The sequence below is a fragment of the Polyodon spathula genome, chromosome 5 (genome assembly GCF_017654505.1).
Source record: "Polyodon spathula isolate WHYD16114869_AA chromosome 5, ASM1765450v1, whole genome shotgun sequence".
Lineage (NCBI taxonomy): Eukaryota > Metazoa > Chordata > Actinopteri > Acipenseriformes > Polyodontidae > Polyodon > Polyodon spathula.
In genome coordinates, this window is record NC_054538.1 from 54,266,934 (window position 1) to 54,294,316 (window position 27,383).

The 27,383-nt window shown below is 37.3% G+C and overlaps 1 protein-coding gene across 1 annotated transcript in view; it reads right to left on the reverse strand.

The window, feature by feature from the left end:
* Positions 1-488: 488 nt before the first annotated feature.
* The window catches only part of LOC121316053 (inactive phospholipase D5-like), a 110,980-nt gene continuing 84,085 nt past the window's right edge, over positions 489-27,383 (reverse strand). The window contains exons 6-10 of the mRNA XM_041250761.1: positions 20,107-20,304; positions 17,593-17,753; positions 13,588-13,753; positions 4,660-4,750; positions 489-1,341 (exon numbers count right to left, since the gene is read on the reverse strand). Coding sequence (XP_041106695.1) covers positions 1,121-1,341; positions 4,660-4,750; positions 13,588-13,753; positions 17,593-17,753; positions 20,107-20,304 — 837 coding nt within the window. The 3' untranslated portion in view covers positions 489-1,120. The remainder of the gene's footprint in view (positions 1,342-4,659; positions 4,751-13,587; positions 13,754-17,592; positions 17,754-20,106; positions 20,305-27,383) is intronic.

Here is a 27,383-nt window from a genome sequence, read left to right on the forward strand (position 1 = left end):
ATATATATATATATTATATATATATATATATATCAATAAAACCTTTTTTCCCCTTAACAGTGTGGAGTATGGTGTGTAGATAAGTGGAAAAAAATGCATGAAACTCTGAGGCACAGACACAACAAAATGTGAAAAAAGTTCAAGGGGGTATATACTTTCTCTAGACACTGTATTATCATGTCAAGAAATATAATATTCCTTTGAATTTCAGATGCAGCCCAAATTTCCCACACTTATTTTGAGGAAAAAATAAACATGCATCTATAAAGATACAACTTCAATTACGCATATGAAGGCAGTTTGCGGCCGTCGGCCATCACACAGAGAATTACAATTATGTGCTGCTTCTCATTTTCAGTCATGATTACTCACACCTGTTTTTCTCCCAATTTTTCCTCCAAGCTAGTACTGTTTGTTAGAAATGCTGACATTGTAAAAGCTTCTCTTTGAATTCCTTAGGAAGCCAATGTCTTTGAAAATGGCTGCCTTTATGTTATGGATGATTCGAGATCGGGCAGTAACATTTTGGTTTGTAATCAACTGCTTATTTGTCATGAGACATGCAAATTGTTTTAATGATTTACTTTATAATGCCTTTTTACATGTTGCATTTGATAACTCTGATGGATAAGTAATTGGTCTTGACAAATCAATGTGTTCTTTTCCATGACAACACCACAGACAAGATATAAAACAGACTGTACAGTACAGTAATCAGAGAACATGTTAATCCGTGTCACGTAATTATGATATCAGGCATATCTTTGCAGTCGTCAAGCCCATAATTCTACATCTCTTCAGTTGTATCTTAATGTAGAATATAAAGAACTGAACTGCACAATCATACCAAAGTTCTCTGCAGAATATTCAGTAGACTACTTTTTACCAAAACTGGAAGAATCAATTTTCATCACCTAGACTCTATTCTGGCAGGCCACAATTAAAACAAATTTTGAATAATGGATGTCAAAAGTGAAAATGCAAATCCTCACTGAGGAAAAAGACACATGATAAAAAGCAGGTTAAAAATAGCTTCCTTTTTTTCTGGTATAGAAGTAAAATCCATTCCCTCTTGGACTTACGCAAGTCTTTATAAGCTGTCTTTCCCCTCCCCATTGTCTTATGGGACCTTAAGTCCTGCTGTGTGGTTAATTTTGTGCTTAATGCACTCGGGGATCTCATTTGCTTGTAAACTTTTGGCATGCCAAGAGTACCAGTCCTGTTCAAACACAGCTTTTAGTTGCTCAACAATTGTGGAGTTTGACAGCACCTCTGCTTGACTGATGACAAGACCTACGCCTGCGTTGTAAGTGAAGTCATTTCCAATCCAGTCATTGTTTCCTGAAAGGCAAAGAAATGTGCTTTTCTTAAGGAAAGAGGTAAGAGATTGATTGAAAAAGCTTTTCTTGTTATTGCTTACTATCATGAAAAGTCGACATGTTCCTTATAAACTTTGTATAAAAAAACAGTAAAAATACCTTATAACCAGTATGGCAGGCTGGCTGGTGGGTGATGTCAGACCAGGAAGAAGGACACAAACAAAAAGGTATTGCGACAGGGAGGAATTTAATCCCCTCCCTGCCGATCCAAAACAAACAACAGCATAATAATAATAATAATAATAATAATAAGAATAATAAGAAGAAGAAGAAGAAGAAGAAGAAGAAGAAGAAGATATATATATATATATATATATATATATATATATATATATATATATATATATATATATATATAATTGTTTTACTGATTTACTTTATGATGCCTTTTTACATGCTGCATTTGATAACTTTGATGGATAAGTAATTGGTTTCGACAAATCAATGTACCCAGTGCTCTTTTTAGCATTGACTTACTCTAAACTTTTGCCCAATATTTCTAAGATAGTTTAGAAACACATGCGGATTCTACATTGAAAAGTATAATTTCTTATGGCCCCAGTTGTAGCATTCTTAAGAGAAGCTAATTTAGGTGATATTTTAGTTCATAGTAAACAGAAAAGAGTAATTGACAGACTAGGTTCTACAAATACTTACATTAGTACATGTAAAGTGTGTAAATACATGGACAAAAGTAAAAATATAATTAAACAGAAGAACAACACATATCCACTAAATACTAATATCTACTGGAAAAACAGTAATGTTGTTTATGGAATAACCTGTGAAAAATTTGATGAAATAAAATATGTTGGAGAGACTGGAACAACTTTATATAAAATAATTCAGAACCACCTTTCATTAATTAGAAATAAAAAAATGAATGAACCAATAGTACATCACTTCACCAGTTAATAACATAACATAAATGATGTAAAGTTTGTAGTATTAGAACTGCTAAAATTAGACAATGTGATATATAGAAGAATAAAAGACATTAAGTGTATAAATAAACTGAACACTATTATGCCAGTGGGACGCAACAGGAAAGAATGGACTAACTAATTCCAATAAATATATAAAAGTTAAAAAATAATTAAATAAACAAAATTAATTCAAAAGTTATGTATGCTGATGAGCTGGGGAGGCCAAATCAAGGCTAATCCTCAGAGCCAGCGTTGCATGATAATATAAATATAAGTTTAATATAGATTTAAAGATATAAGTAAAAATGATGTCACAATATATAGAACACCATTACATCATGTAAGAATAAATCATGGATTTGAATATATTGTTAACAAGTAGTTGTCCATGCCCATCAACACAGCCTATTAAATAACCTCCATGTTTTGATTCAAACACAGGGTTCCTTGAGAAAGAATATGTACACACATATCAAAACGTTGGATCAGAAAAGCTCTTTGAGCTAATATATAAGTATATATATATATATATATATATATATATATATATAATATATATATATATACTATATATATAACAGACGGTCTCCTTCCTGACACAGGAACAGAATCACCCATGGGGCTACGGGTGGCTGCAACAATATATTCCCGGGTCAGCAGTAAAAGACCCCCAGACAATGAGAACCAGCGTCCTGGCTGCGGAGGCAGTAACAGCAGACCTCCTGGCTGCAGAGGAGGCAACAACATGCCTCCTCACTGCAGAGGCGGCAACAGCAGGCGACCTCCAGCGACGGCAAGGAGGCGACTTCCGGCGATGGCGAACAGAAGACGCCAGGCAAAGGCGAGCAGGCAACCCCAGGCAAAGGCGAGCAGGCAGAGCGGACCCTTGGTGGCGACGTCTGGAGTGGACCTTCGGGAGGTGGTGCTGACGAGAGAACGAATGCCTCAGGCCAAGAAGGCACCGGCCATGGCTCCTTGTCTTCACCTGGCTATGGAGTCAGGAACAGTCGTGGTGCTGGGGTTGGCCACTCCAGCAGTGGCTGCGGCAGTGCTGGCCCTCTTCAGGCAGCTGCGGCCAAGCTGTTTTTCCATCATGCTCCCCTCAGTAGCCTATGTAGTGGCTGCTGAAGAACACCAACATCATGTCCTGTTCCTTCCTCTGTTGAAGGGAGAGGCAGCTCCTGCTCCTCTCCTCCTGGTGGTGGAGGCAGAGGCAACTTCTGCTCCTCTCCTCCTAGCTCTTGGGGCAGCAATGGTTCCACCCCACCTGGATCTCAGGATGGCAACTGTTCCACCCCCTCTGGCTCTTGGGACGGCAACGGTTCCATCCAGTCATCTCCCTCTGGCACTGGAGACAGCAGCAGGGCTTCTCCTTCTAGTGGCAAAGGCAGAAGCAGCAGGCAGTCTCTTTCGGGTGACAAGGACGGGAACAGCAGAACATCCTTCCCAGATAACGATGATGGGAACAGCAAGACTTTTTCTCTGTCAGTAGAGACAGTGACAGCAAGCAGTCTCCCCTGTCAGTGGAGACAGGGACAGCAGGCAGTATTTTCCTGGTGACAGAGGTGGGACTGGGAACAGCAGAAATCTGGTGCAGTTCTCTTTTGCTTGTTCAGTCTGGGCAACGGGATGTTTGGTGGTCCTCCCCACAGTCCAGACACCACTACTTCACCTCCTCCCTCATGGATTGTAGAAGCTCAGGCTCCCCCCCTCTTGGGCACTGGATGGTCCGGCTTCCCCCTCTTGGGCAGTGGACGCTTGGACTTCCCCTTCTTGGGCATTTGTCACTTGCCTCCTCCCTCATGGGCTCTGGAGCAAGCACGGCACCACCTGATGGACCTGGCAATGGTTGAGCCCCTCCCATGTCTGCAGCCAGGAAATTGAGCACCATGGCTGCAATGTCCTGTACTCTGGATGGTGCTGCTTCTCCCAAGCTTCTCATTGCTTCCCATCTTGAGCCCATCTCGTGTTCCCCTCGAGGTCTACCATATCTGCCTCGAGGACATCTGCTCCAGCAGCACCAACAATGCTTACTCTGGCACTTGTGTCTATGCCTCTTTCCTCCCGAGGATGGTGGCTCTTCTGGCTTCTCCCGGGTGCCTGGTCCTGGCTCGCTTTGGTAGCCAACTCCTCTCCCTAATATTGGGTGGGGCAGATGGCCACTGTGTGCCCAAACTCACCACAACCAAGACTATTGCCTCTGTATATTAGTGTTTACAAGTAATATCACAGAACTAGAAAGAAAAACACTTTGGTGGAAAAACCTTTAGCATACCTAAAGTAATCTTCTGATTGAATTAGTTTTATAATATACTTTCCACAACTTGACGCAATACTGTGATAATGTTACTTACCAATATAAACTGCTCGGTCAGTCACCATGAATTTGTTTCGATTTATTTTAGGAAAAGAAGCATTATTCTGTTCTGTCATGCAGAAGAATTTCTACATGGAAAATAATGAAAACAAGAAAGAAACAATCTTGTGAGAATACATTGTGGGATAGCAATACAAACATATAGTACTGAAATCTAAAACCATTTAACTATGTTAATAAATACATAAATGGTTTTGAATGAAAGGTACTCTTAAGACATTAAAAGATGTAAAGTGTACAGTCCTCTCTGACTGCATATGCTTTCAGAAAATTACAAATGTCCTAAGGTACCATTTTAATAGCACAGTATTAACCACACTATTTCAAGTAAAGGCAAAACAATGGATTTAGAATATATATTACACAGTGGTTCTCACAATGGAACAGCACCATGGTAATGCAATGGAGCATAAATGTGTATTGATACATATCATTGTGATACCATTAGTGTGTGAAAATATGAAAAGGTTACCAATGACGTACCATTCTACCATTGACCTACACAAGGACAGCTGCCCTTGTGCAATCATTTCCCCTTAATACATAACCATTGCATTGCCATTGTTGTGCCACTGTATGATCAAGGACATTAATGACATTTTCTACTTATTACTCATTGTTCTGTTTCCAGATAGCTTTAATTCATGGGCTATGTTTAGATTAATTTTAATACTTATGTGTTATATATATTTGTAGCATAGTTAACCACCACTGATTATAATACTAGTTAAAGTTATAATACAATGAGCTATACTCATATAAAGATTTAACTGTGAGAGATCTACAGAAGTTTTTTTTTTAGCTTTTACATATAATATACATTATATGACAAGTGGACTCTCTCTACTGATTATCTTTTTATTGTGTTTCCAAATACTGTTATCCTGGATAAAAAAATATCACAGGGTAGATTGACAACTTAGTGACAGCAGTCTAACACCAAACGGATTAAGTCTCAGAGCAGAAGTGCAACTTTTCTTTTTTATCAAAGGTTGGAACTTTTAACAATGAAAGACCTAAGCACTTGTCATATAATAGCTATAACTAGAGGATCCATCTAGTGTACTCAAAGACAACAGGCTCCCTCAGTAATATAGTGTTATCCATGCAGAAAACTGTTATCTCCACATACATACTTTGCCCTGTATTTATTTCTAAGTCTAAAACAGTTTAATGAATATTATAATTCATAATTACAGACTTTGGAAATATGGTCCAATATTACTGATACTACTTCTGTCAAAATGGTAATACACTATGATGTGCACATAAAATTAAGGTAACAAACATAAGCTTACACTTTCAATATACAACATAGTTTGAGAGCATCATAAAGTGTGCTCAAGCACCCTAATATGTTTTGCAATATCCACCTTCACATTATTTTACTATACACTGATGAAAACGTATATGTTTGTATTATTTTTGCAGAACTTTCCCAGAAAAGTATTAATGAATATAAAGTATACTTAATTTAGAAAGTGGCAAATCTATGTTTTTTACACCTTCTGCTTGAGATGTTTTGTCCATAATAAAAAAAAGAGAAAGCAACATTAGTGTCATGGAAACAAAATGAGGTAAAACTGGCAAGCCCTTATTTGTATTTCCTGACCTTCTCCGTTTGATGTATGTGCCGCAGTATAGCTTTTAAATGTTGAATTGGTAATTGCCTACCAGTGGCAGAAAACCTCTCATTAATGTATTGCATTCTGCATTGCCTTATTACAGTGACTAATACTGCCAGCAGCATCAATTAGCAGGCGCAGAATCTTCTTAAACTGCCACATTCAAATGTGAGCTCAACTGCTCTTATGAGAAAATAAAGTTATAGTTAATGACTAAACAAATGCATTGATTTGTCAGTTTCAGAACAGTTCATTAAACCTTTATTCCTCATTTCTCCTAAAATGGCTTTTCACAAAAAGCACTCTTTTAGGAGTTTGTAACTGTAAGGAATGTATTTTACTCACCAAACTGAAAGATATTAAATTGCAATATGTGTTTCAATATGATTGTGAAGTACATATCATACAGTACATACAACCATAGCAAAAGATTAGTGAAAGCATTTATAGCATAGGTAAGCATCGTGAATCTATGCGAATTCTGGTAAAGCATGACATGACATTCACACAGGAGGTTGGGTATTTTTCCAAAAGCAGTGGAGTGGTAGAAGGTGAGACTACTTCAAGAGCAATTAGCTAAGTATGTGGAATAAAATATTAAAATATGCAATTGTGTTAAAAATAGATTTTAACTGGATGGAACAGCAAGCTAATTGACAAGCTATAATTTAATAACTAAAATGTGTTTGTTCTCACTCAGGACATTCATCCTAAATCCTCCATACTGACCAGTTCATATCATACAGTGATTTACATTTGTGGATATTTTTTATTATTTTACATTATGGAATTTGAATATTCAGATAAAGCAATATTCATTACAAATTTAAATACATATTTGGTTTCATGCTTAGATGCACATTTGATTTAGTCAGAACTCTACAATTATGTGCTCTTATACATGCAATAAATAAAATAATAAAACTGTTTTCTACTCTTTTTACTGCCATCTGCTAATTTTGAGCACATACCCTAAATGAGACCCTTTGGACACCATTCTCATTATGAATATTACTGTGGGTTCTCCAGATATACAATTATTATATAAAACACCATTAACCATTAACTTAGAATTAAGGCTTATAGAAAAACCTAGACTAGCTCACACTACTACTGGGAGCTATAAATGCTTCCCTATTGTTTGTGTTTGTTGGTCTGTTTGTTTGTTTGTTCTTTCTCCATGTATTTAAAAGTATGTTGGATCTTAATGCACTAATATTTAAAACATGGTAGACGTAAAGGCCATTTAAGATGCAGGTGTTAAAAGGAAAAAGTAACAAGCATTTTGCATATGTGCTGAGCATGAAAGATAGTTAACAATATGCAATGTTTCATTTCCTAATCTATAGCACTGTCATGTCAGCAATGTTCAGGAGAAAGTATATCTAGTGAAATTAAGTGGTTGACTGTAGAGATACTGTAATATAATAAAATGGATTGGGTGTGTGTCTGCCTTATTTATACAATAAGGACAGCAAGACATATCAAAATATGTATTTTATGTGACTTGACCATTGTCGGTCATAATATAGGGAGTGTACAGTACTTAAGTATACTATGCTCCTTTGCTTCAGTATTTCACAATGTGATAATATTGCTCCCAATATTTCACAATTTTATTTATTTATTTATTTTGTATAAGTAATATGGAGAGGGCGCATTGTATTATCTCTTTTATAAGAAAGATTCTGATAACATAACATATAAAACATACTATACAATGACAGTACAGCTATTATGATGAGATAATAAGTGAATGGCTATGAAATGTAATATGCCAGTTTGAATGTTATATTGTTTTACGAAGTTACCATTCAAGCTTTCTGTTTTAAAGATATTAGTATTGAGCCATGGCAAGTTAATGCATAACAGAGTGTGAAACAGCAACTGTACTGGCCCTGCCTCTCCCAGCAGGAGAAGCTGTCTGGCAGCAGTTAGAGAGGAGCCTTACAGAGACAAAGGATACACAATTGATAAAATTGGCTATTAACAAGAACAGCCAGCCTGCAATGTTAACCTATTAGTGTAGTTTGGGGGGTGGAGCTAGGCCCCCTGCATCCTATCATCTCCTTTCATCAATTAAATCTACCCCAATGTAGTTGTCTTGTGTTTTTTCGTTTCATGTATCACTATAGATCCACATCTATATTGATTATTCAGAATTCAGAAGAACACTCACCTGCACCAATTTTCTTTTTAGAATCAGGAAAACTCTGATGATCGTGTCATCCCTCTATCCAAATCCAGGTGAAATGACTGAAGAAATCTGCCCGCTATCCTGTTTTATCCTACCAACACAGCGACTTGTCCTCTCCGCACAACTCTGGCCTTCCACATCAGCCGCTACGATTGTACAGTACTCAATCCTGCTGCTACTGTCTCCAATGTTCTGACCTCCAGAGCTAAAGAAAATCTTACTTGGCACGCATTTCCAGTGTGTCTTTTAAAAGATTGACACATTCATAGAATTCTGAAAGCTCTGTTCGTAAAGCTATTTTTTTTCTGTTGCAATCCAGTGTTTAAACAGCAGCAGTCCCCTCCCTCAGCTGTTCAGACAGACCAACATTTTTACTCTCAGACTGCGTTACAAGATAAAGCAGCTGCAGATTATCTTTTCTGACCTTTTATAATTTCTAACGACAGCAAGTTTATTCAACTCTCAACAATGTCCTTCGGTTTACTTTTTCACCATAGCAGACAGCCAAAATCATAATGGGTAAGGACATTAATTTGGTTTAAATTCTCATTTCAAAACGGAATCTCCAGCTTGTTTTGAAAACTTTATTCTTGGTGAAATTGTCCTGGTTTTGTGTTTTGCAACGTATTTGTGCAGTCTACCCTCTCGCTCCATGAACTGGACTCGTGCATGTTTAATCATAACCACTAGAAGTCACCACAAATTGTGTGTGTGTTTTAAGCAATCGTATATCATTGTGTAAGAAAGCCCTGTTTTTTCCAATCAAATAATTTTACCTGGAGGTTGGTTTGAAATTTTGACTTTAAGAGGCTAATAATTAATGTGTAGAACTGCCAGCAGATATGGAGGAACAATTTCTACAAGTAGTTTTTTACTCAAATGCATCATCTCACCTCGCAATGGATAACACACTCATAGATTATTCCCGATCAGTTCATCAGGTTTTGCAGCAAAGAGCACCTGCAGGGATACACTCCACCACACACTCTGTATCGATCTCCCTAAAGCACCCTCAACATTTGTATAATCTATCCCGCTTCAACCCTCCCCCCCTTGACCATGTGCAGCTTTTGCAGGGCACTCAGTCAATCTCCCAATCTCTACTCTGAGGAAACGCAACTGCTGTCCTTTCCCGGTCACGTCAACTTCGTAATCTGTATCATCCTTTAGATCCCTCATGACTTTGTCTTGTCATTGAAGCTCATTTTCTGGGTTTTGAGGCTTTATAGCTGATCAGTGGGTTTCCAGCGCTCGGCACGGAGATTCAAACCTTTCAGCTCAATCGAAATCTACGACCCTCTTGGAATCCTACCCAATCGTCGCAGCAGCTCATGTCTGGGGTCACCTAACGTTCAAAAAATTCCACTGGTCATGCAACTCCTCTGTCATCTAATATGTATTTCAGTTGGTTACAGATATCCAGATTCCATCATAACGTCTGCAGCTCATCCAACCCCCTGCAAGCTTCGTAATCAAGTCATCTTTTCAACTAAATCTCTTCAATTTCTAGGAATCATACTGGCACTGAATGTTTTAAGCAAACCTCCCTTTAGCTAAACTCACCATATTGGTTCCCTTATTCAGAACTACCAGATCAGCAATATGATCAAGAAACACGCACTGCTCTCTTTGCTGGACAATTTAAATTTTGTAACTCGCATGATTTCCCAGGGACAGACATTTATATCTTAATTACTTTCTCTTCACTGACAGCAAAAACTTGGTCTCCTACATCAATATTTCATCAGAAGCTAGGATGTGGTCTCCTCTCACTTAACATTGGCCTATGTATGTTCTAGGATGACCTGGCTTATTTACAGACGCTTAATTTTCAGGATTTGGAGATTTCCAGGTTTCAGTCTGGTTCCTACAGCCCTGCCAACTCCAGCAACTATCAGCAGATTACTCTACTCAGTGCAAGCGTACATAGCTGCAGCTATAGCTCCTTCTACAAGATCCTCTTACTCCACCAGCTAGACCACATATTCAACTTTCTGCTCCAAAAGCAGGATTAATCCCATCCTATTCAACCAGGACTGGATTATGGATGTGTGAAAGGGTGGCTTTTCAGGGGTGACATCAGACCAGAAACACAAAACCAAAACAATGAATGGCGGGTGAAACTGAGGCACAGTGGCACTTAGTGTTTTATTAAATAATTCAAAATAAAAGATTTAAACAAACACAAAACTACACAAAACAAAAAGGCACATTGGCCAAACAAATAAATAAGTATTGTGCTGGTGTTTAAGCTAGCACGCTTAGCAATTGTTATATTTCTCAGTAATTTAATTTACCTCCTCACTCCCGTTCTCTACTCGTCAGCAGTCAAAGCTTATATTCGCTCTGCACCCCTTTGTCAAGTTAAATGTTTTCTTTTCTTGTGTTAAATGTCTTCTCTCTTGTTTTCTTATGCATTGGTGGTTCTCCTTTTGCCTGTACACATCTTTAGCAGGGAGCTGGGGGTCCATTCTTTGGGGAGTTAACACTTTGTTAAGCTTTGCTTCATTTATCTCTTAGAGTAGGGTTCTCCATGAGTCAGAGGGGACCCCCGGCCAAACCCCAATTCTAGCATCACATGATCTTTTATGTCTTCTCTTCCAGGTTCTGATGTCTCTTTTATGAGTGGGCCCCCAAGCGACGGGACCCCTCTTCAATTGTCAGGTCTGCTCAAAGACGGTGTCCGCTCTTTATATGGCAGGTTACCTCAAAGACGTGTCCCCTCTTTGTATGGCAGGTTACCTCAAAGACGGTGTCCCCTCTTTGTATGTTGGGTCTCCTCGGGGACAGTGACCCCTCTCCTGTTTATCGGGTCCCCTCAGTGATGGAACCCCCCTACTGTACAGTACCGTGAAAAAGTATCTGCCCCCTGTCTGATTTTCTGCACATTTTTCACATTGAATTTGGTCAGATCTTTTTGTGGGTTGCAGCAGTATATAGAAGGAGTCTAAGAGAAAAAAATGACATCAAAGTTTGATGCTTCTTTCATTTGTTTTGTGTTCAAGGTAATCAAACATGCAATCTTCAGGTGTGAAAAAGTTATTGCCCCCCCCCCCCCCCAGTTAACTCAACCCAATTAAAGAGCTAATTAGGGTCAGCTGTTTGAATACTTTGGTTAACAATCAGGCCTGAATTGGACCAGCCCTGCCCAATATAAATCTGACTAACTTTGACTCTTACCATCAGACTGAAGTTGTCAGCACATAGGTTCTACAGGCACATCATGCCACGATCAAAATAAATTTCCAGAAGACCTCTGGAAAAAAAAGTTATTGATGCCTATCAGTTTGGAAAGGGTTACAAAGCCATTTCTAAGGCTCAAGGGCTCCACCAAACCACAGTCAGAGCCATATTGTCCAAATGGAGAAAGTTTGGGACAGTAGTGAATCTTCCCAGGAATGCTCATCCTGCCAAAATCTCTCCAAGAAACAAAATCTAATCTTCCAGGAAGACACAAAGAACCCTAGAACAACATCCAGGGATCTGCAGGCCTCTCTCACCTTGACTAAGGTCAGTGTTCATGACTCCACCATCAGAAAGACACTGGGCAAAAATGGGATTCATGGCAGAGTAGCAAGGCCGAAGCACTGCTCACTAAGAAGAACATGAATGCTCATCTCAAGTTTTCCAAAAAAGCACCTGGATGATCCTCAAGAGTTCTGGAACAATATTATATGGACAGATGAGTCAAAAGTGGAACTTTTTGGTCAACATGGGCCCCGTTATGTCTGGTGAAAACCAAACACTGCATTCTGCAGTAAAAACCTCATACCAATGTCATGATTTGGGGATGCTTTGCTGCATCATGACCTGGACACCTTGCCATCATTGAAGGAACCATGAATTCTGCTCTGTATCAGAGAATTCTACAGGAGAATGTCAGGCCATCCGACCGTGAGCTGAAGCTGAAGCGCAGCTGGGTCATACAGCAAGACAATGATCCAAAACACACAAGCAAGGCTACATCAGAATGGTTGAAGAACAAGAAATTTTAAGTTTTGGAATGGCCTAGTCAAAGTCCAGACCTAAACACCATTGAGATGTTGTGGCAGGACCTGAAACGAGCAGTTTATGCTGGAAAAACCCACAAATGTCATTGAGTTGAAGCAGTTCTCCATGAAGGAGTGGGCCAAAATTCCTCCAATAACTACAGGAAGCGTTTTGTTGTAGTTATTGCTGCTAAAGGTGGCGAAACCAGTTATTGAGTCTAAGGGGGCGCTTACTTTTTCTCACGGGAGCATTGGGTGATGCATAACTTTCTTTAATAAATAAATGAAATAAGTATTAAAGCATTTGTGTCATTTGTTCACTCAGGGTCCCTTTTATCTAATGTTAGATTTTGGTTAAAGATCTATAAAATTCAGTGTCCGAAATATGAAAAAATGCAGAAAATCAGACAGGGGGCAAATACTTTTTCATGGCACTGTATATGTTGGGCGTTTTAAAGAGCTGGAACCTCTCACAACTGTTTAATACATACTAATCCATGTTTTTCTTTCCGGTTCCCAAGCCTCTTCATATATCAAGTCATCTCAGAGACGATGACCCCTCTTCATATGTTGGGTCTCCTCAGAGACGATGACCCCTCTCCTGTTTGTAGTGTCTCCTCAATGACGGAACCCGCCTGCTATATGTTGGCCTTTGAAGAGGCGGAGCCCTACTCTTTACATGTTCTATATGTTACTAAACTCCATGTCTTTAAACATTACATCAGGTGACCTTGCTCCACCGTGAATTATTACATTTGTTAACAAAAATGTCTGTTGAGAGAACTGAAAAATGCATAAGTAAAATAAAATAGAAAAATAATCACGATAATGTTATAAGAATATACTTCAAGAATATAATTTGCAATGTTTCAATAACCTACATATTAGGTTATGCAGTCACGTTACAGTCACGTATCAATTAGACATTTAAGTCAAATTTATATCTATATCTATATCTATATATATATATATATATATATATATATATATATATATATATATATAAATTTGACTTAAATGTCTAATTGACACGTGACTGTAAAATATATGCATTGGGATTTACAACAAAATAAAAATAAATATATTTCACGTACCACTTCTAAACTGCAGTCCGGTATCTCAGTACAGAGGGTCTTCAAAGACCAAACAAAGTTAAAAGTTAAGGGATGTGTTTGCTTCCAGCAGCTTATAAGCAGGCGTACTTTGATGTTATGCAATAACAGAGCCTCTCTGAGCATTTCATCAATACGAGACCAATATCTGTGAAAATAAAAATATTGATACATGGTCATGTATTAAGTTGGAGGGTGGTGCAACATGGTCATTTATTAGATTTATGCCTTTCATCCTGACTGGGTGTGAATCCAAATCAAGTAGACCACGGGGTTTCAAAACTTTCTTATCTCACTGCCTCCCATGACATGGCATCCTGGCTGAGGAACCCCACCTGAAATTTTGATTTTGATACCATTAGTGAGGGAGGTTGTTCGATTGCGCTGGTAGAAGTACTACAGCTTACACTGTTCAGTGTCATTTTAGAAACTTGACTTAGTTTGAACTTGTATTTTTATTGAGCGGTTTGAAGTTATGGAGGTTTGTGAGTTCATAACAGAAACGAGTTTGGTCAGCCTCTGCTTGAGAAAGGCCCAGTATGTATTGGCAGAGGAAGTTCTGTAGGACTGAGATGCGTTCACTCACAGAGGTATGAAAGGAAGGTTTCATGTCACCTGCAGACACCGTGCAACTGTACCCTGGGCCAATGTTCCTCACTTTTAGCACCAATTGTAATTGTCATTTTACTTTTTATTTTTATTTTTCACTAGATAACTAATATGTGAACTCTAAGGAATTTCTTAGTAACTACAGTATACGATTATATATTCTTAATACTAATACTCTGTTTGTTTTTGTTTTTTGTTAGGCTGACATTATCATGTTACCTGCAATTCAGTGGGTCTGTACTAAAGTGTAATAATAGCACAGTCAGCTACAATTATATAAGCCATTGGTAGAATCGTACTGCACTTCATGACATAGCAGTGTATCAGAAATTTGTATGAACCAATACATGCAGGTAATAAACCCCCCCATAAAATTTGTGCAAACTGGCAACTGTAATAAAAAGCTGAAGTCTACAGGGCCAAAGTGTTCATTTTAAATTGGTAAAATGCACATCACATCCAGAATGAAGGGTGTTCATACGTCAATGGTTGTAACTCAAACTTGTATTATTTCCAATTATTGAATGTATGTGTGTTGTTTTAATAAAGGTTTGCATCTTTAACAGGAGGAACAATAGCATACAAAACAAATCAAGCCAGGAGAGCTGTCTTTAACTGGTAAAATAGACAGTATCTTTTACAGTAGAGCTGTGTTTAACTGGTAAAATACATTGTCTTTTACAGTAGAGCTGTGTTTAGCTGGTAAAATAGACAGTGTCTTTTACAGTAGAGCTGTGTTTAATACACAGTGTCTTTTATAGTAGAGCTGTGTTTAACTGGTAAAATAGACAGTGTCTTTTACAGTAGAGCTGTCTTTAACTGGTAAAATAGACAGTGTCTTTTACAGTTGAGCAGTGCCCTGTTTCTAGTTTAATGTCAGCTTGCAGTGTGAGGTTTATAACTCTGAAGTTCTACTCTGTGCCCAAATTGTTTGTAAAAATGCTTTCTGGAAACTTTTTTTTTTTTCATTTTTATTGAACATTACAAATCAGGAAAATGAGGTTTTCATAAATTGTCATCTGACTCAGATTAAAATAATATAGGAAAAACAAATCTTTTGTGCTGAGAATTACTGTTGATTAGCCTAGAGCAGATGTATTCAATTACATTCACGGAGGGCCAGATAAGGCAATGTCAAAATCTTGGGGGGCGAGTTGCCAATAATTATCGCTTGTTAGGAGACACAATTACGTTCTGTGCAGCTGGATGTCTTTGAGATCGGTGCAGTTTGTATCATTTACAATGCCTTTGATGATCTCAGACAATAATCCATAGTGGAAATGGTGGCGTGATCCGCTACTAGAAACGTTAGTTTCAATTCTGCCCTTCTCTTTTTATGTCTAACCTCCAACACGGGTGCTACTTGGAAGCAGTTTGTTATTTTACTCAAGGCAGAATGTGGAGTAGCACTGTTAAAGCAATTAATCTATCATTTAAAAAAGAATAAATGCAGGATACAGTTTATTACAATCTCTATTTGTAATTGTATTAATTACTACAGACAAGTCATTTATTAATGTTGTGCTCTCATTTTAGTGCTCTTCATTCAGCATTTAATGACAAAGTAAAGACAATTTAAAAGCCTATTTAATTTCACATTAAAACCCTGTAAAGTAAAGTGATTTTACTATTATTATTATTATAATTGACATGATGGTTTGGTCTCACTAATGTCTTATAACAAAAATGCTTTTAATCTGCGATCTGAATATATCTGCTCACATGTATTGAAACGCAGTTACATTTAGACAGTGAACACTGCAGTCTCACATATACAGACAGTGTCGTTGAAAGGGCCAAAATGAGCAACTGGTTGTATCATGTGATACTAACAGCTTAAATAAGGTTTAAAGAAATCTCTTTTGAAATGTAGTTTTTTTTAATTTATTGTAATGATGAGATATATTAAAGCCAGGATGCAACTGTCATGTGTTAGTACATTATTAAGGTAGTCGCTGATGAACGGCCAGCTACTCTTATCAGATCTAATGAATGTGTGTGGCCGAGTTCCAACAACAGACACGTTCTCACCCTGTGTGTCTCGTTCCCGTGTGTGTGTGGTGCTCTTACTCCAATTCTGATTGGCAGAAGTTTGATGTTAAAAAAAAAGAATAAATACATTTAAAAAACCTGCAGCATTTTGCTAAAAAGGCCAAATAGACAACCCGCCTAGCAAAATTTTCTACCGTCCAGTTTGCAGTACTGCAGCTGACATCCGATGGACCAGACGGAAGGCTCTCGCGGGCCAGATTTAGTCTGCAGGCCGCTAATTAAAGAACACTGGCCTAGAGCAATATTTCTTCTTTGACATCAAATTTAAAAAATCAACACTTCTGGGAAATAATCGATCACAGAATTGGTGTATATCTTAGACCTTATTGGACCTCATAAGCATCTATTATTTTCAACTTTGGAAGTGGCTTTTCAAACAAAATTTGAGAAACAGTTATAAAATCGAATAGTTGCATTTTTCTTCTAAACTTGATTAAATTGTTTATTGTGCCTTCAGCAAAGCAAGTACAAGGTAATTTGCTACTTTCTTCACATCATCTGCTTTCCAATTTGTTGCTTGGGTGAACCATCTTTCTCAGCATTAACAGAACCACATCCAGCCTTAGGTATCAACATTTATGTATGCAGTGGTTCCTCATAGTAGCATAGTTGCAAACTGTATTTAAGATGCTGTGCTTTGTGTCCTGCCTTATAACAAAAATGTAAATGGAATGACATTATGTTAGAAGTGATTTATGTACTATAAAGGGTTCAAGTCTAACAAGGGAGCAATGTATTCAGTATTTGTATATATTGAAAACGTTACAAATAACTAGCACATGCTTTCTGTGTACATGGGCTTCAATAGGGGGCAAGATACACTGCAGTTGACGCTCATTTGAAAGTGATGGCTCTATCACTACTGGCCATTCAGAAGAACAGGCATTTTTGCAGATTTCCAAAAGCAACATCCCTTCAAGAATTTTAGACAATATACATTTTTGACTGGTCTCATGAATAGGTCAATTAAAAATCAATTTATTGTAAAGAACTAAAGCCAACTTGTCAACTCATTTGCTGCAAGCCTAGTCTGGGATTTGAATACCTTTTGGGTGCCCAGTAATTGGCCAGTAAGCATTAGTTCCAATACCCCATTGCTGGAATTTACAACAGAAAGGATATAGATACATGCTTTCAGCAATAGCATCGATTTCATTTGAAACCAGGAATGTGAATCTTCATATAAGCATGCTTTCAAATAGTACTGTGACTAATATATACTGATAAAATAAATACCATAAAAGTACCATGTCAGTTAATATGTTTAGCCTCATATATCATATAGAATCCCTATCCTATATATCATTTATATTATTCTGACTTTACCTGTTTGGTTGTGTGCTTCCCGAACTGTGAGAACCTATGTTGACCAGAGGCAGGTAGTCCATTATGGACACATAGATAAACCTCTTGGCATCAGAAATAACTCTGTTAATGGCATCAATATCTTTGGTTCTGTCATTAGGACAAAAAATGCTCGGAGAACTCTGAAAAAAAGCACAATATCACTGTTAGTTGTACAATAAGGTTACATATTATACTGCATCCTTATAAACTAAATTTTCTAATGCAGTACTAAAAGAGACATTTTAATACTCTGTCAGTTGAGGGGAAAAATATAAATATTCTTTGGTGAGGGGAATTTTGGATCTTTTGATGTAGCACTGCATATTAAATTCTTCCATATGTATCCAGATCATTGTTAGTAAATACATAGGCAATTCCCCTCATTGTCCCAAAAGTATTCCTCCATCCAGCCTACCTTTAGGGCACAGGATAAAGAATACGACTCCCAGTGCATTGCAGTTTTATTTTCATTCTTTACTACAAACTTATTTCATCAAAGCTAAGTATAATTAAACCTATCCTTGAGGCTCCAATACAACTAACTTTATACTAAACCTGTGATTCCAGTCAAACATGGTTAATATCACTTCAAAGGGACTGGGCTGAAATGACAGTAAGTGGAGTTAACATTATCAGGAGTACACTAATAACCTGGCAAAATAAGCATTTCAGGTAAATAAATAAAACACCAGCACCAATATAACTACTGTACCCAGTAAGAGAACAATATTGGCTAGTTGGTTTATGACCTATAATATGTGATTAAGAATTGGTTTCTAAATAAAACGCTGCAATATGGACATGCATTTGATGTAAAGTTCAATTTTATTAAGTACACTCTACTTTATTGTACTGTAAACTCGTTATTACATTAACATCAAAATCCTTGAAAAAATTGCATTCATATCCCAGGATGTCAGATTTCCAAAACAACTTTACGCAGCAATTACCAGTCTGTGCATATAAACGGCCCTGTCTTTCTGCTTTATTTCCGTGTTTTTTTTTTTTTTCTTTGAACAGTTACTTAAAACAAAAAACAAAGGTTGTAACAGCAAGCAGGCTGTGCTATAGAAACAGTGGCTATAGAAACAGGCTTGTAACTAGGAGGTACCCAGTTCAAATCTCAGTTCAACTACTGACTCATTGTGTAACCCCAAGCAAATCACATAACCTCCTTCTGCTCCATCTTTCAGGTGAGACCCTCTTATAAGTGACACTGCAGCTGAAGCATAGTTCACACACCCTTGTCTTGTATCATGTAAAGTGCTTTGTGATGGTGGTGCACCTATGAAAGGTTCTATATAAAGATAAACCCTCCAATCTTCCTCTTAAAATCATTTAACAAAAAAGGAATGTTCAAAAATCCTTCACAGCAATTTATTTATATGTAAGGTCTATACACTCTGTTCATTCCCCACAGTGAAGATAATTTGTCAGGCTTTTTTTTTTTTTTTTTTTTTATCTCACCTTTCTCTGCTAGAGCCATTAATTCAGTCTTTGTAGATATGTTCCAAGACTTTTCCATTTTAATTTAAATGCTTACAAAACTAAATACTGAAGTGAGAAGAGATGCATGCCAAGAAAGATACCTGCACTGAGTTTGAAATTATATTAAGTGGGGTAAGAATAAAGCAAATTACTTTCTTTGCTCATTCAATTGTTGGCCTGAGTTAACCACCAAATTATTTTCAGTAATGTATGACTTAAGTCAGGCCTCCAAAGCTGAAAGATTACTTTGTCTTAGTCCCTCACTAGGGACCTACGAGAAACTCAACACAATGAATAAAGCATTGTGCCAAGGGTATTGAAGAACATACTTTAGCAAATGTCAAATTCTGTTATGACCCTCTGGAGGGCTCACTGTTATTGACGTCCAGGGTTAGTCATTCCCTTGCATACCAACAGGTGATTAACATTTTCACTTTAAAAGTATAAATACATCCAAGTGGTTGCATTTACAAATACAGTTCATGATTTGTATCCAGTACAAAATACCTAACAAACAAATTGGATGCTTGACTGGCTGCATCAAGCATAGTTTTTATATCAGTGCTGCTCTGTCCACATTGATGTATCCACCAGAATTAATATTTTTTAATGCCTCTTCTAATGCCTCTCTGAAGGCCTGGGTTTGAATCCAACAGAAATTAGGATGTTTGGACATTGTTGTTTAAAAATAGTTAAAAGGTATCATTTGTATGCTATTGTAAACTTGGTTACTAAATGTAGCATGTGGTTTCAGGAAACCCCAGGAAAGGGATTTGTATACATATTTTTTAGACATTATTGTTGGCCTTATTTGTGTTGGTCACACTATTTCTGAAACAAATTAATCTGAAAAAGTATTTTGTGAGGTAGAGAAACATTAGCCCATAGGTGAATCATAGCTGTCTAAATCCTGTTTAAACAAAAACAGAAGGTGACCTGATGAGTGGTCTCAAAATTCACATTCGTCATTTGATTAGATTAATACCTAAGGACTGAAGCACTTACTGATAAAAAAGCCTCTGCCTTTGAGTTGTTGAGGTGCAGTTTGAGGGGCTCCACTTTACTGGATAAGGCAAACACCCTCTTGGACCACTTTGCTGGGACAAAGTCTTTGTATTCCAGTTGCCAATAAAGGGTAAATATTCTATGCAAATCCAGCGCCAGGCAGCTGCAGTTGTAGATAATAACACCAAGCTCTTTCATCTGTAAAAACAAAACAAAACACCACTTTTATTTAACCTGAAACCTGAATATAGTTACAAAAGTTAGCCTTCGTTTAGATTTAATTGAGTAATTCACAGTTCTTATTTTCTATGTTGACCAGGCTACTAGTTTCTGACACATACCAACTAGTTATTGTGTTATGATTTAACATTAGAACCGCCAGATTTTTTTTTACCTAGAACCACCACGGGGGTCACTTTGACCCATACATTCTTAAACTGCTTCGTTATGAAAATGAAAGACAAATTACTGGATACAACTTAAAAGTCTTACTCATGAACATCATATCTAACACTGCAATAGAGCAAAGACCATATTTATATGAAAAAAATAAACATAAAAGACATTATTATCAAAAGTAGCGCATGAACAGCACAACTACAAAAAATGAAAAACTATATTAAAATAAACATTTCAAAAGAAACTATAGTGCAAACAGGTGTAAACATGTATATGTATATAAAACATTGTAAAAACTATTTATTTATTTTTGTGAATAACATAAAAAAGTAAATATAACACAACTTCCAGTATTGAAAGTGAAAAAGCTTTGTGCAAAACACTGTGTTTGACCTGGTTACACAGTCCATACAGACAAAAACACTTCTCAATTTTTCCTGTGAATTTAACACAAACTACCTTTTGACAATGGGCACAGACATACACAATGTTATTGTCATTGCACTTTGCTCCCTGGCACCTTTTCTTCTTGCATGTGCCAGTGGGTGAAGCACTTGATGAAGGTTGAGAGGAATTTGCAAGCTGCTTTTCCCGTTTCTGATCCAAATGTTTCAGCTGAAGCTTTGTGATTAGCTGTAAAATGAATTCTCTCCTGTTGATGTTGATACCGGTGCATTCCCTGTAGAAAACAAAGGCCTTTATGGCTGCCAGGTCCAAAACATTGTAAAAAACAGTCACAGTCCATCTGCAAGAACCACCTTTGACAGAGTATTGCCTTGCCATCTGGTCCAATACATCCACTCCATACTTGCTTGCATTGTAGTACTCAACAGTCTGGCTTCTTTATTCCACCGGTCCTGATGGCCACTGAGCTATGTAAAGAGCTGACAATCAGCACATTTTTTTTGTTTCTTGCACTTGTACACAACTTGGCACAGTAGTTCTGCCTGAGCAGTGCAGTGGAGTACAGCGGTGCAGTCAAGGATTGAGCAGATGGTGGTAGCTTGTGTTTCACATTGTTCATTGTTCCTACGAGAGTCGTTTTTTTTTTTCTTCAACTCCCTGGCCAAATGGAGTGAAGTAAAGAAATTGTCTGTGGTGCATTTCGTCCCTTCCCTAACTATGGCTCCATAAGTTTGAGCACAATGCTGTCTCCCAGTCTCTGACCAGCAGGGCGCATTTCATCCTTTCCCAGGCAAGGGAACCCAATCACCAGGTACTTGGAATCAATGTCCACTACCAGCCAGAATTTTAATCCGAATTTGTCTGGTTTGTTGGACGTGTACTGTGTCCATCGACACTATGCTTTGCTGGGAAACATCTGCCCATCCACTGTGATGTTTGCTCCTAGCTTGTAGCAGGCGATGCTCTCCAAGTACTGGCTTTTGCCCCCGTATGCACCACGAACATACAGGACTGCAATGGCCACTTGTACCTCCTCCACAGACAATGTCCAGGAATCATAATTTTTTACCCAATGTGCATCTGCTACTGTTCAGCATTGAATGTCCAGTAGCATTGGCATATCAATCAGCAACAGGAAAGCACTGAGCAGGGTATCAATGTTACGTTTTGCGTGTGACGTTGGACCTGATGTTTCAGCTAAAACATTTTCAGACTCTCGTCTTCCCACAGCCTCATGACCAGGATTTATAATGTTGCAAACAGCCCCGTCTTTCCCTGTCTCCTGAATGTTGCCTCCAGAAGCCGATGCAGCCATTGTCATTGTCTGTGGTGCTGGTTGGCCAGAAGCTGGCACTTGAGAAGCTGCTGACCTCAGCTGGCAGCTGGCAATTTTTTCGCATCGTCTTCACTTTCACTCTCGGAACTGCTCGTTTCTAGAACCCAGGAATGGTCACTGTCATTGTCACTCAGATTCCCTACATCGGACGCATCTTCAGGCAGAGTGTGGAACATTTCAGGGACCTGTTTTCTACTCAATCTTTGTCTTTCAGCCATTTTACTTTCCTGCCTAATCAATGTTTTACTCTCAGACTACACACGCATATATGAATTCACAATTTAAAATAACAACATTCCAGCACACCAAAGATGGCTAGTAATAGAAAATCAACATATTTGTCATGAGGCAATGTAAAATGTTCAGACTTATTAAATTGAAGAAAGACATATATGATACTTTAAACATCATGTATTTTCCCATTAGGTCGTTAAATATCTTTTCAATGGTGAATAAAAGTATAAGTCTTTAAGCCAGGCAACATTGCAAAAATATACAAATAAAAATTTGCCACCTTTACAGTTTGCAAACACAAATAATCAAGTGTCAAAAAAGAGAAACAATTGCAACTGAAGATTAAAAGTATAACAATGTTGCTTAGAAAGGTAGTTTAAAGTTTTATGAATCCTGTATTTTGATGTGTTATGTGTAAGGCCAGCTGTACTGGAGGTACTTCGTGGCAATTTATTTGAGGCCGATAATAAGGTAAGAGTCTCACTATCATGGTAAAAAGAGTGATATTAACTCAAATTAATTATTCATGAGAGCTGATCAAATGCCACAGAAAAGACGCCATTATGATGTTTGTCAATTACAACGGGAGCAAGGAGTAAAGTTTGGAGGAGTGATAATAGCACACCTCCAGTCTTAAGTTGTTTTACCACTAGTATGTGAATTGGGCCCTAAATATCTTGGTATCCTGAATAGACAATTGTCGCCTCTTTAAAAAATATGCAAAATATTTTAATAAACAGTCTGTCATTAATAATGTTATAGTGTGTGATGGTGGTTCAATTTATGGATAGATACATTAAATAAATGAATACATTTTTTTTACAACAATTTTGTAATCATAATAAGGCATGGGGTGTACTACAGGTTATAAGATTTTCAGTGAGATTGTGATGGGGTACACCCTGCCCCTGTGTGTGTGTTGTTTATTTTGTATTTGTGTTCTGTTATTATTATTTAAAAGTATTTTATTTTGCACTGAATTTTAGGTCGACAGGGAAGGGTTAATTGCCTTCCTTGCCAAATCACTTCACGTGTAGAATGTGCCTGAGCCTGACTGAATGATTAACAAGCAATCAAACTCAGGCACAGCTGCATAAAAGAGGCAGGAACGTCTCAGCCTGGGTTGGGTGTACAGAGATGAGGTTCCTGGGAGAGAGGAGAGGAAATTTATAAAACTGCAATTGCTACTGGTGCTGGATTTCAACCAGTATGGTACTTGTTTAGTTGAGTGTGTTTGTTGCTGTTCATTTATTTTGGCCATCATGCCCTTTGTTTTATGTTTAAACCCGCACTATTAGTGTCTCTGTCTCTTCCTGGTCTGATGTCACCACTAAGTCATCCTGCCCACAGAGATGTCCATTTAACAGACGAATTAACAGATGTGTATCTAGGCACTCATTCACAAACTCATTCACAGTATGCACAATCAATACCTGGCCTGTATTGGTGTATGTGATCCTTGATTATCAAGAGACCATTCACAACCTACTAGGCTTTCAACTCTTATCAAAGTTTACCATAGGAAAAGCATAGCAGCATGTAATGAAGCACAGTTAAATAATGGTAAACTATTGTAAAGCCCACAGAGGTATAGTAAAGACTTAAAAAAAAATTCTAAACCATAATAAGCTATGGTTAATAACCTTGGGAAAAGCATGGTCAAACTAGAATTACAGTGCAAATATACTGTGGTAAACTTTTATTTAAATTGCTTTATTTATTCACTAATTTGATGAACATGAAAATCTTAAAATTACTTATCCAGGAAACAAATTGAGAGAAATGGTAGTTCCTCATGGAAAAACTTGTTGGAAACAACCACAACTCTCTACACAGCTCCAAAAGTTTAACTGTTTTCACCATGTGGCATCAGCAAAACTAAATCACTTAGAATTACCATCTGTACCAGTACCAAAAGTCTGAAACTTTCTTTCATCAAATGTGAAAAAAAACTAAATACCTCTTATACACAATGAGATATGTCGTTAAACTAAGGTAAAATTGTTACTTCTTCCTCTTTCGTTTCTTACTTTTTTAGTTTTTTAAGAGTGTGTAGCAACTTTTCAAACAGAAAAGCTAAATAATTGGACATCTACCAATCATGAGATTCCACATGTTGGTCAATGTCAAAATCAACCAGGGAACGCAAGCAGTTTGATATCCACACCATTTATATTAAACAATTTATTTATGTTTTAAAACAACACATATCACACAAAGAAAAGACCATTGTTTGAACTTGCAACACAAGGTCCTTGAAGGGCACATGGCCTTAGCACACTGTGCTACAGCGCTGCTGTTGAAATGTATTAATTTTTTAAGCTTACATCCATGCCTGACCAGCTTTCGCTGAAAACCCGAAGGTTCTGCTCAATTCTAGAAATACTCTATTTCCTGTTTGAAAATATCTAATTTCCTGTTTGGTAGATACCATATAATGGAATTGTACACAAGAGTGGCATTTAGCTTCCATGTCTAAATCTTTGTTCTCTGATACATTGTAGTTCATTGTTTAATTTAAAAACAAATAAAGGAATAATTTAATAGGTAGAAGTAAATAAATGATTTAATAAATGTATAGATGAATAAATATATTTAGAAATAAATATGTTTAAATAAATAAATGTAGAAATTAATGTTTATATTATAAATGTAGAAATTAATGAATAGCAAGCCAGAAAAATGTCATATTAATTGATTTGGCTGATGCTTTTATCCAGAGCAATTGACACTTGCAGCATATGTGGAGTAGTGATTAGAGTACTATGCTTCTGAATGGAAAGTTGTGAGTTCTATCCCAGGTGGGGAATACACTGTTGCTTTACCTACATTGGTCCAGTAAAAATGTAATTATTTGTAAATAAAAAAAAATAATATTGCAATTGTGAGTTGGCCAGGATATGGGTGCCACCTAGAATTAAAATAATAATTTTCAGGCCTGGTTGGTACTTGGTGGGAGTCTGCCTGGCAATACCAGGTACTTTAAACTTTTCTTTGGAGTTTTACTTAGTGGTGTGATTGAGGGAATACGCAAGTAAACGATGTTTACCCACTTTGAATTTGGGCAATATATCATTTACCCACTTCTCATATAAGGGATACAGAGTTTCTTACTTCTACTCTCCTGTGATGTGCAAATCCTGTGTTAAAGACTATATATTTTAACGGCGAGTGTCTGTGTTGTGTTTAGAGAATGTGAGTGAAGCGAAGCAGTGACAATTCCCCTCACTGCTCATAATAATATCCTCCGCTCGGCTCTTTCTTTGTTCCGCTCTTCTTTCTTTCATTCTGCTCCACTCCTTGTGATTCCCTCTCCGCTCCCCCACTCCAGACAAAATAGGCATGTTCCACTCATATGGTATTAAAAAAGATATATAATAGTAAGTAAATAAACTAGTTGTTTTTTCCCTCATCGTGCTGCTGATTGCAGTTGAAAATATGTAATGTACATTCAAAAAGGAATACCATTGAGTTGTCCTTATTATAATCGCATACCTTGACCCAAATTAAATAAATAAATAAATAAATAAAAAATCCCCAGCTATGACCAGCAAAGAAAAAAAGCTGACATAAAGTTCTCATAGAAGTTATCTAATTCAGATTCGAAGACGCTTTCTCATTATTATTGTTTGGTACTGAAAAATTGCGTACATTTCAAACTTTGCATATGATTCGTATCAAATTAGCTTCATACAGGGCTTATTTGTATTCGAATATCTCATAGGGATATTGTTGAATGTTGAATGTTGGGCCCCAGCACCTTTCCAATTGTGCCTATTTGCTTGATGCTTGACAAGGTTGCTCCAATTGCTTCTCCTAACTTGGGCTTTTGTGTTTGATATCACCACTTTAAATGGCTGTTGTGTTTTTTCTAACTTGTTTTTTTTTTACATTGTTTTCGTTATAGATATTCACATACAGTGCTAGTCTCTTTCATTATAAAAAAAGTTTAACTTTAACTAAAATTTGCTTCCTTCAGTTTTTGAATGCCATAGTGTACATTTTAAATGACAAGGTATATGTAGTTCATAGATTACAACATTCTGATACATGCAGTTTATATTTCAGTCAAGTCAAAGACCACATAGAGTTAGACAGTGCTAACAGCAGAGGTTCACACAGCCAGACACCAGTGTCAGATGGAATTACGTACCTCAAGATTTATTGACTCTATTACATTGCATGGTTCTATCTGCAAAAGCACCCCTAGAAAAAAATAAATAAAATGAATGGTGGCCTCATGGTTATCTGGCTGTGAATTGTCTTTCAGGCGATGAACACACAGGGATAGAGTAGACAAAGATCTTATTGAACAACATTCAGATGTGGTCTATGAAACTTTACAGCTTGATTATTCAAAACTATATTTTTGGTACTTAGAACCCTATAATTCCAAACTCACGCAATACTGAAAACAGCTGTACATCTTAATGCCATTAAGTTTCTGGAGAGTGTTTAAAAAAAGGGGGTCGGAGGTAGGGGTTGGACTACAAAGCGTTTGGTTTGAAGTCAGCTCAGCTGATCAGCTCCATGATCTCTCTCATGTATTTTATTGTGTTGAGTAAAACTACAGAATATTTTTATTTCAATGAATAAAACCCTTTTGTGAAAGTGTTTGTCTACTAATGTTAATGTTATTTAATGCAAATGAGCCTTAGCTTAGGTCAGGGGTTCCCAAACTTTCTCAGCTCAAGGCTTATTCTTTCTTATTGTAATTTATCTGGACATGTACTTGTGGAATAGTCTGTGTAGTATTGAATCAGACTCTAAACAGGGTTGGCAGTTTGACTGGCTGGTTTTGAGTGAGGGTGTTGTTTGGATCCAGCTGATGACAGAATTGTGGACCAGTCGTGTCTTTCCTATTGATTTGCTCTCCAGTAGTTGCGAATTGAGCCTTCGTTAC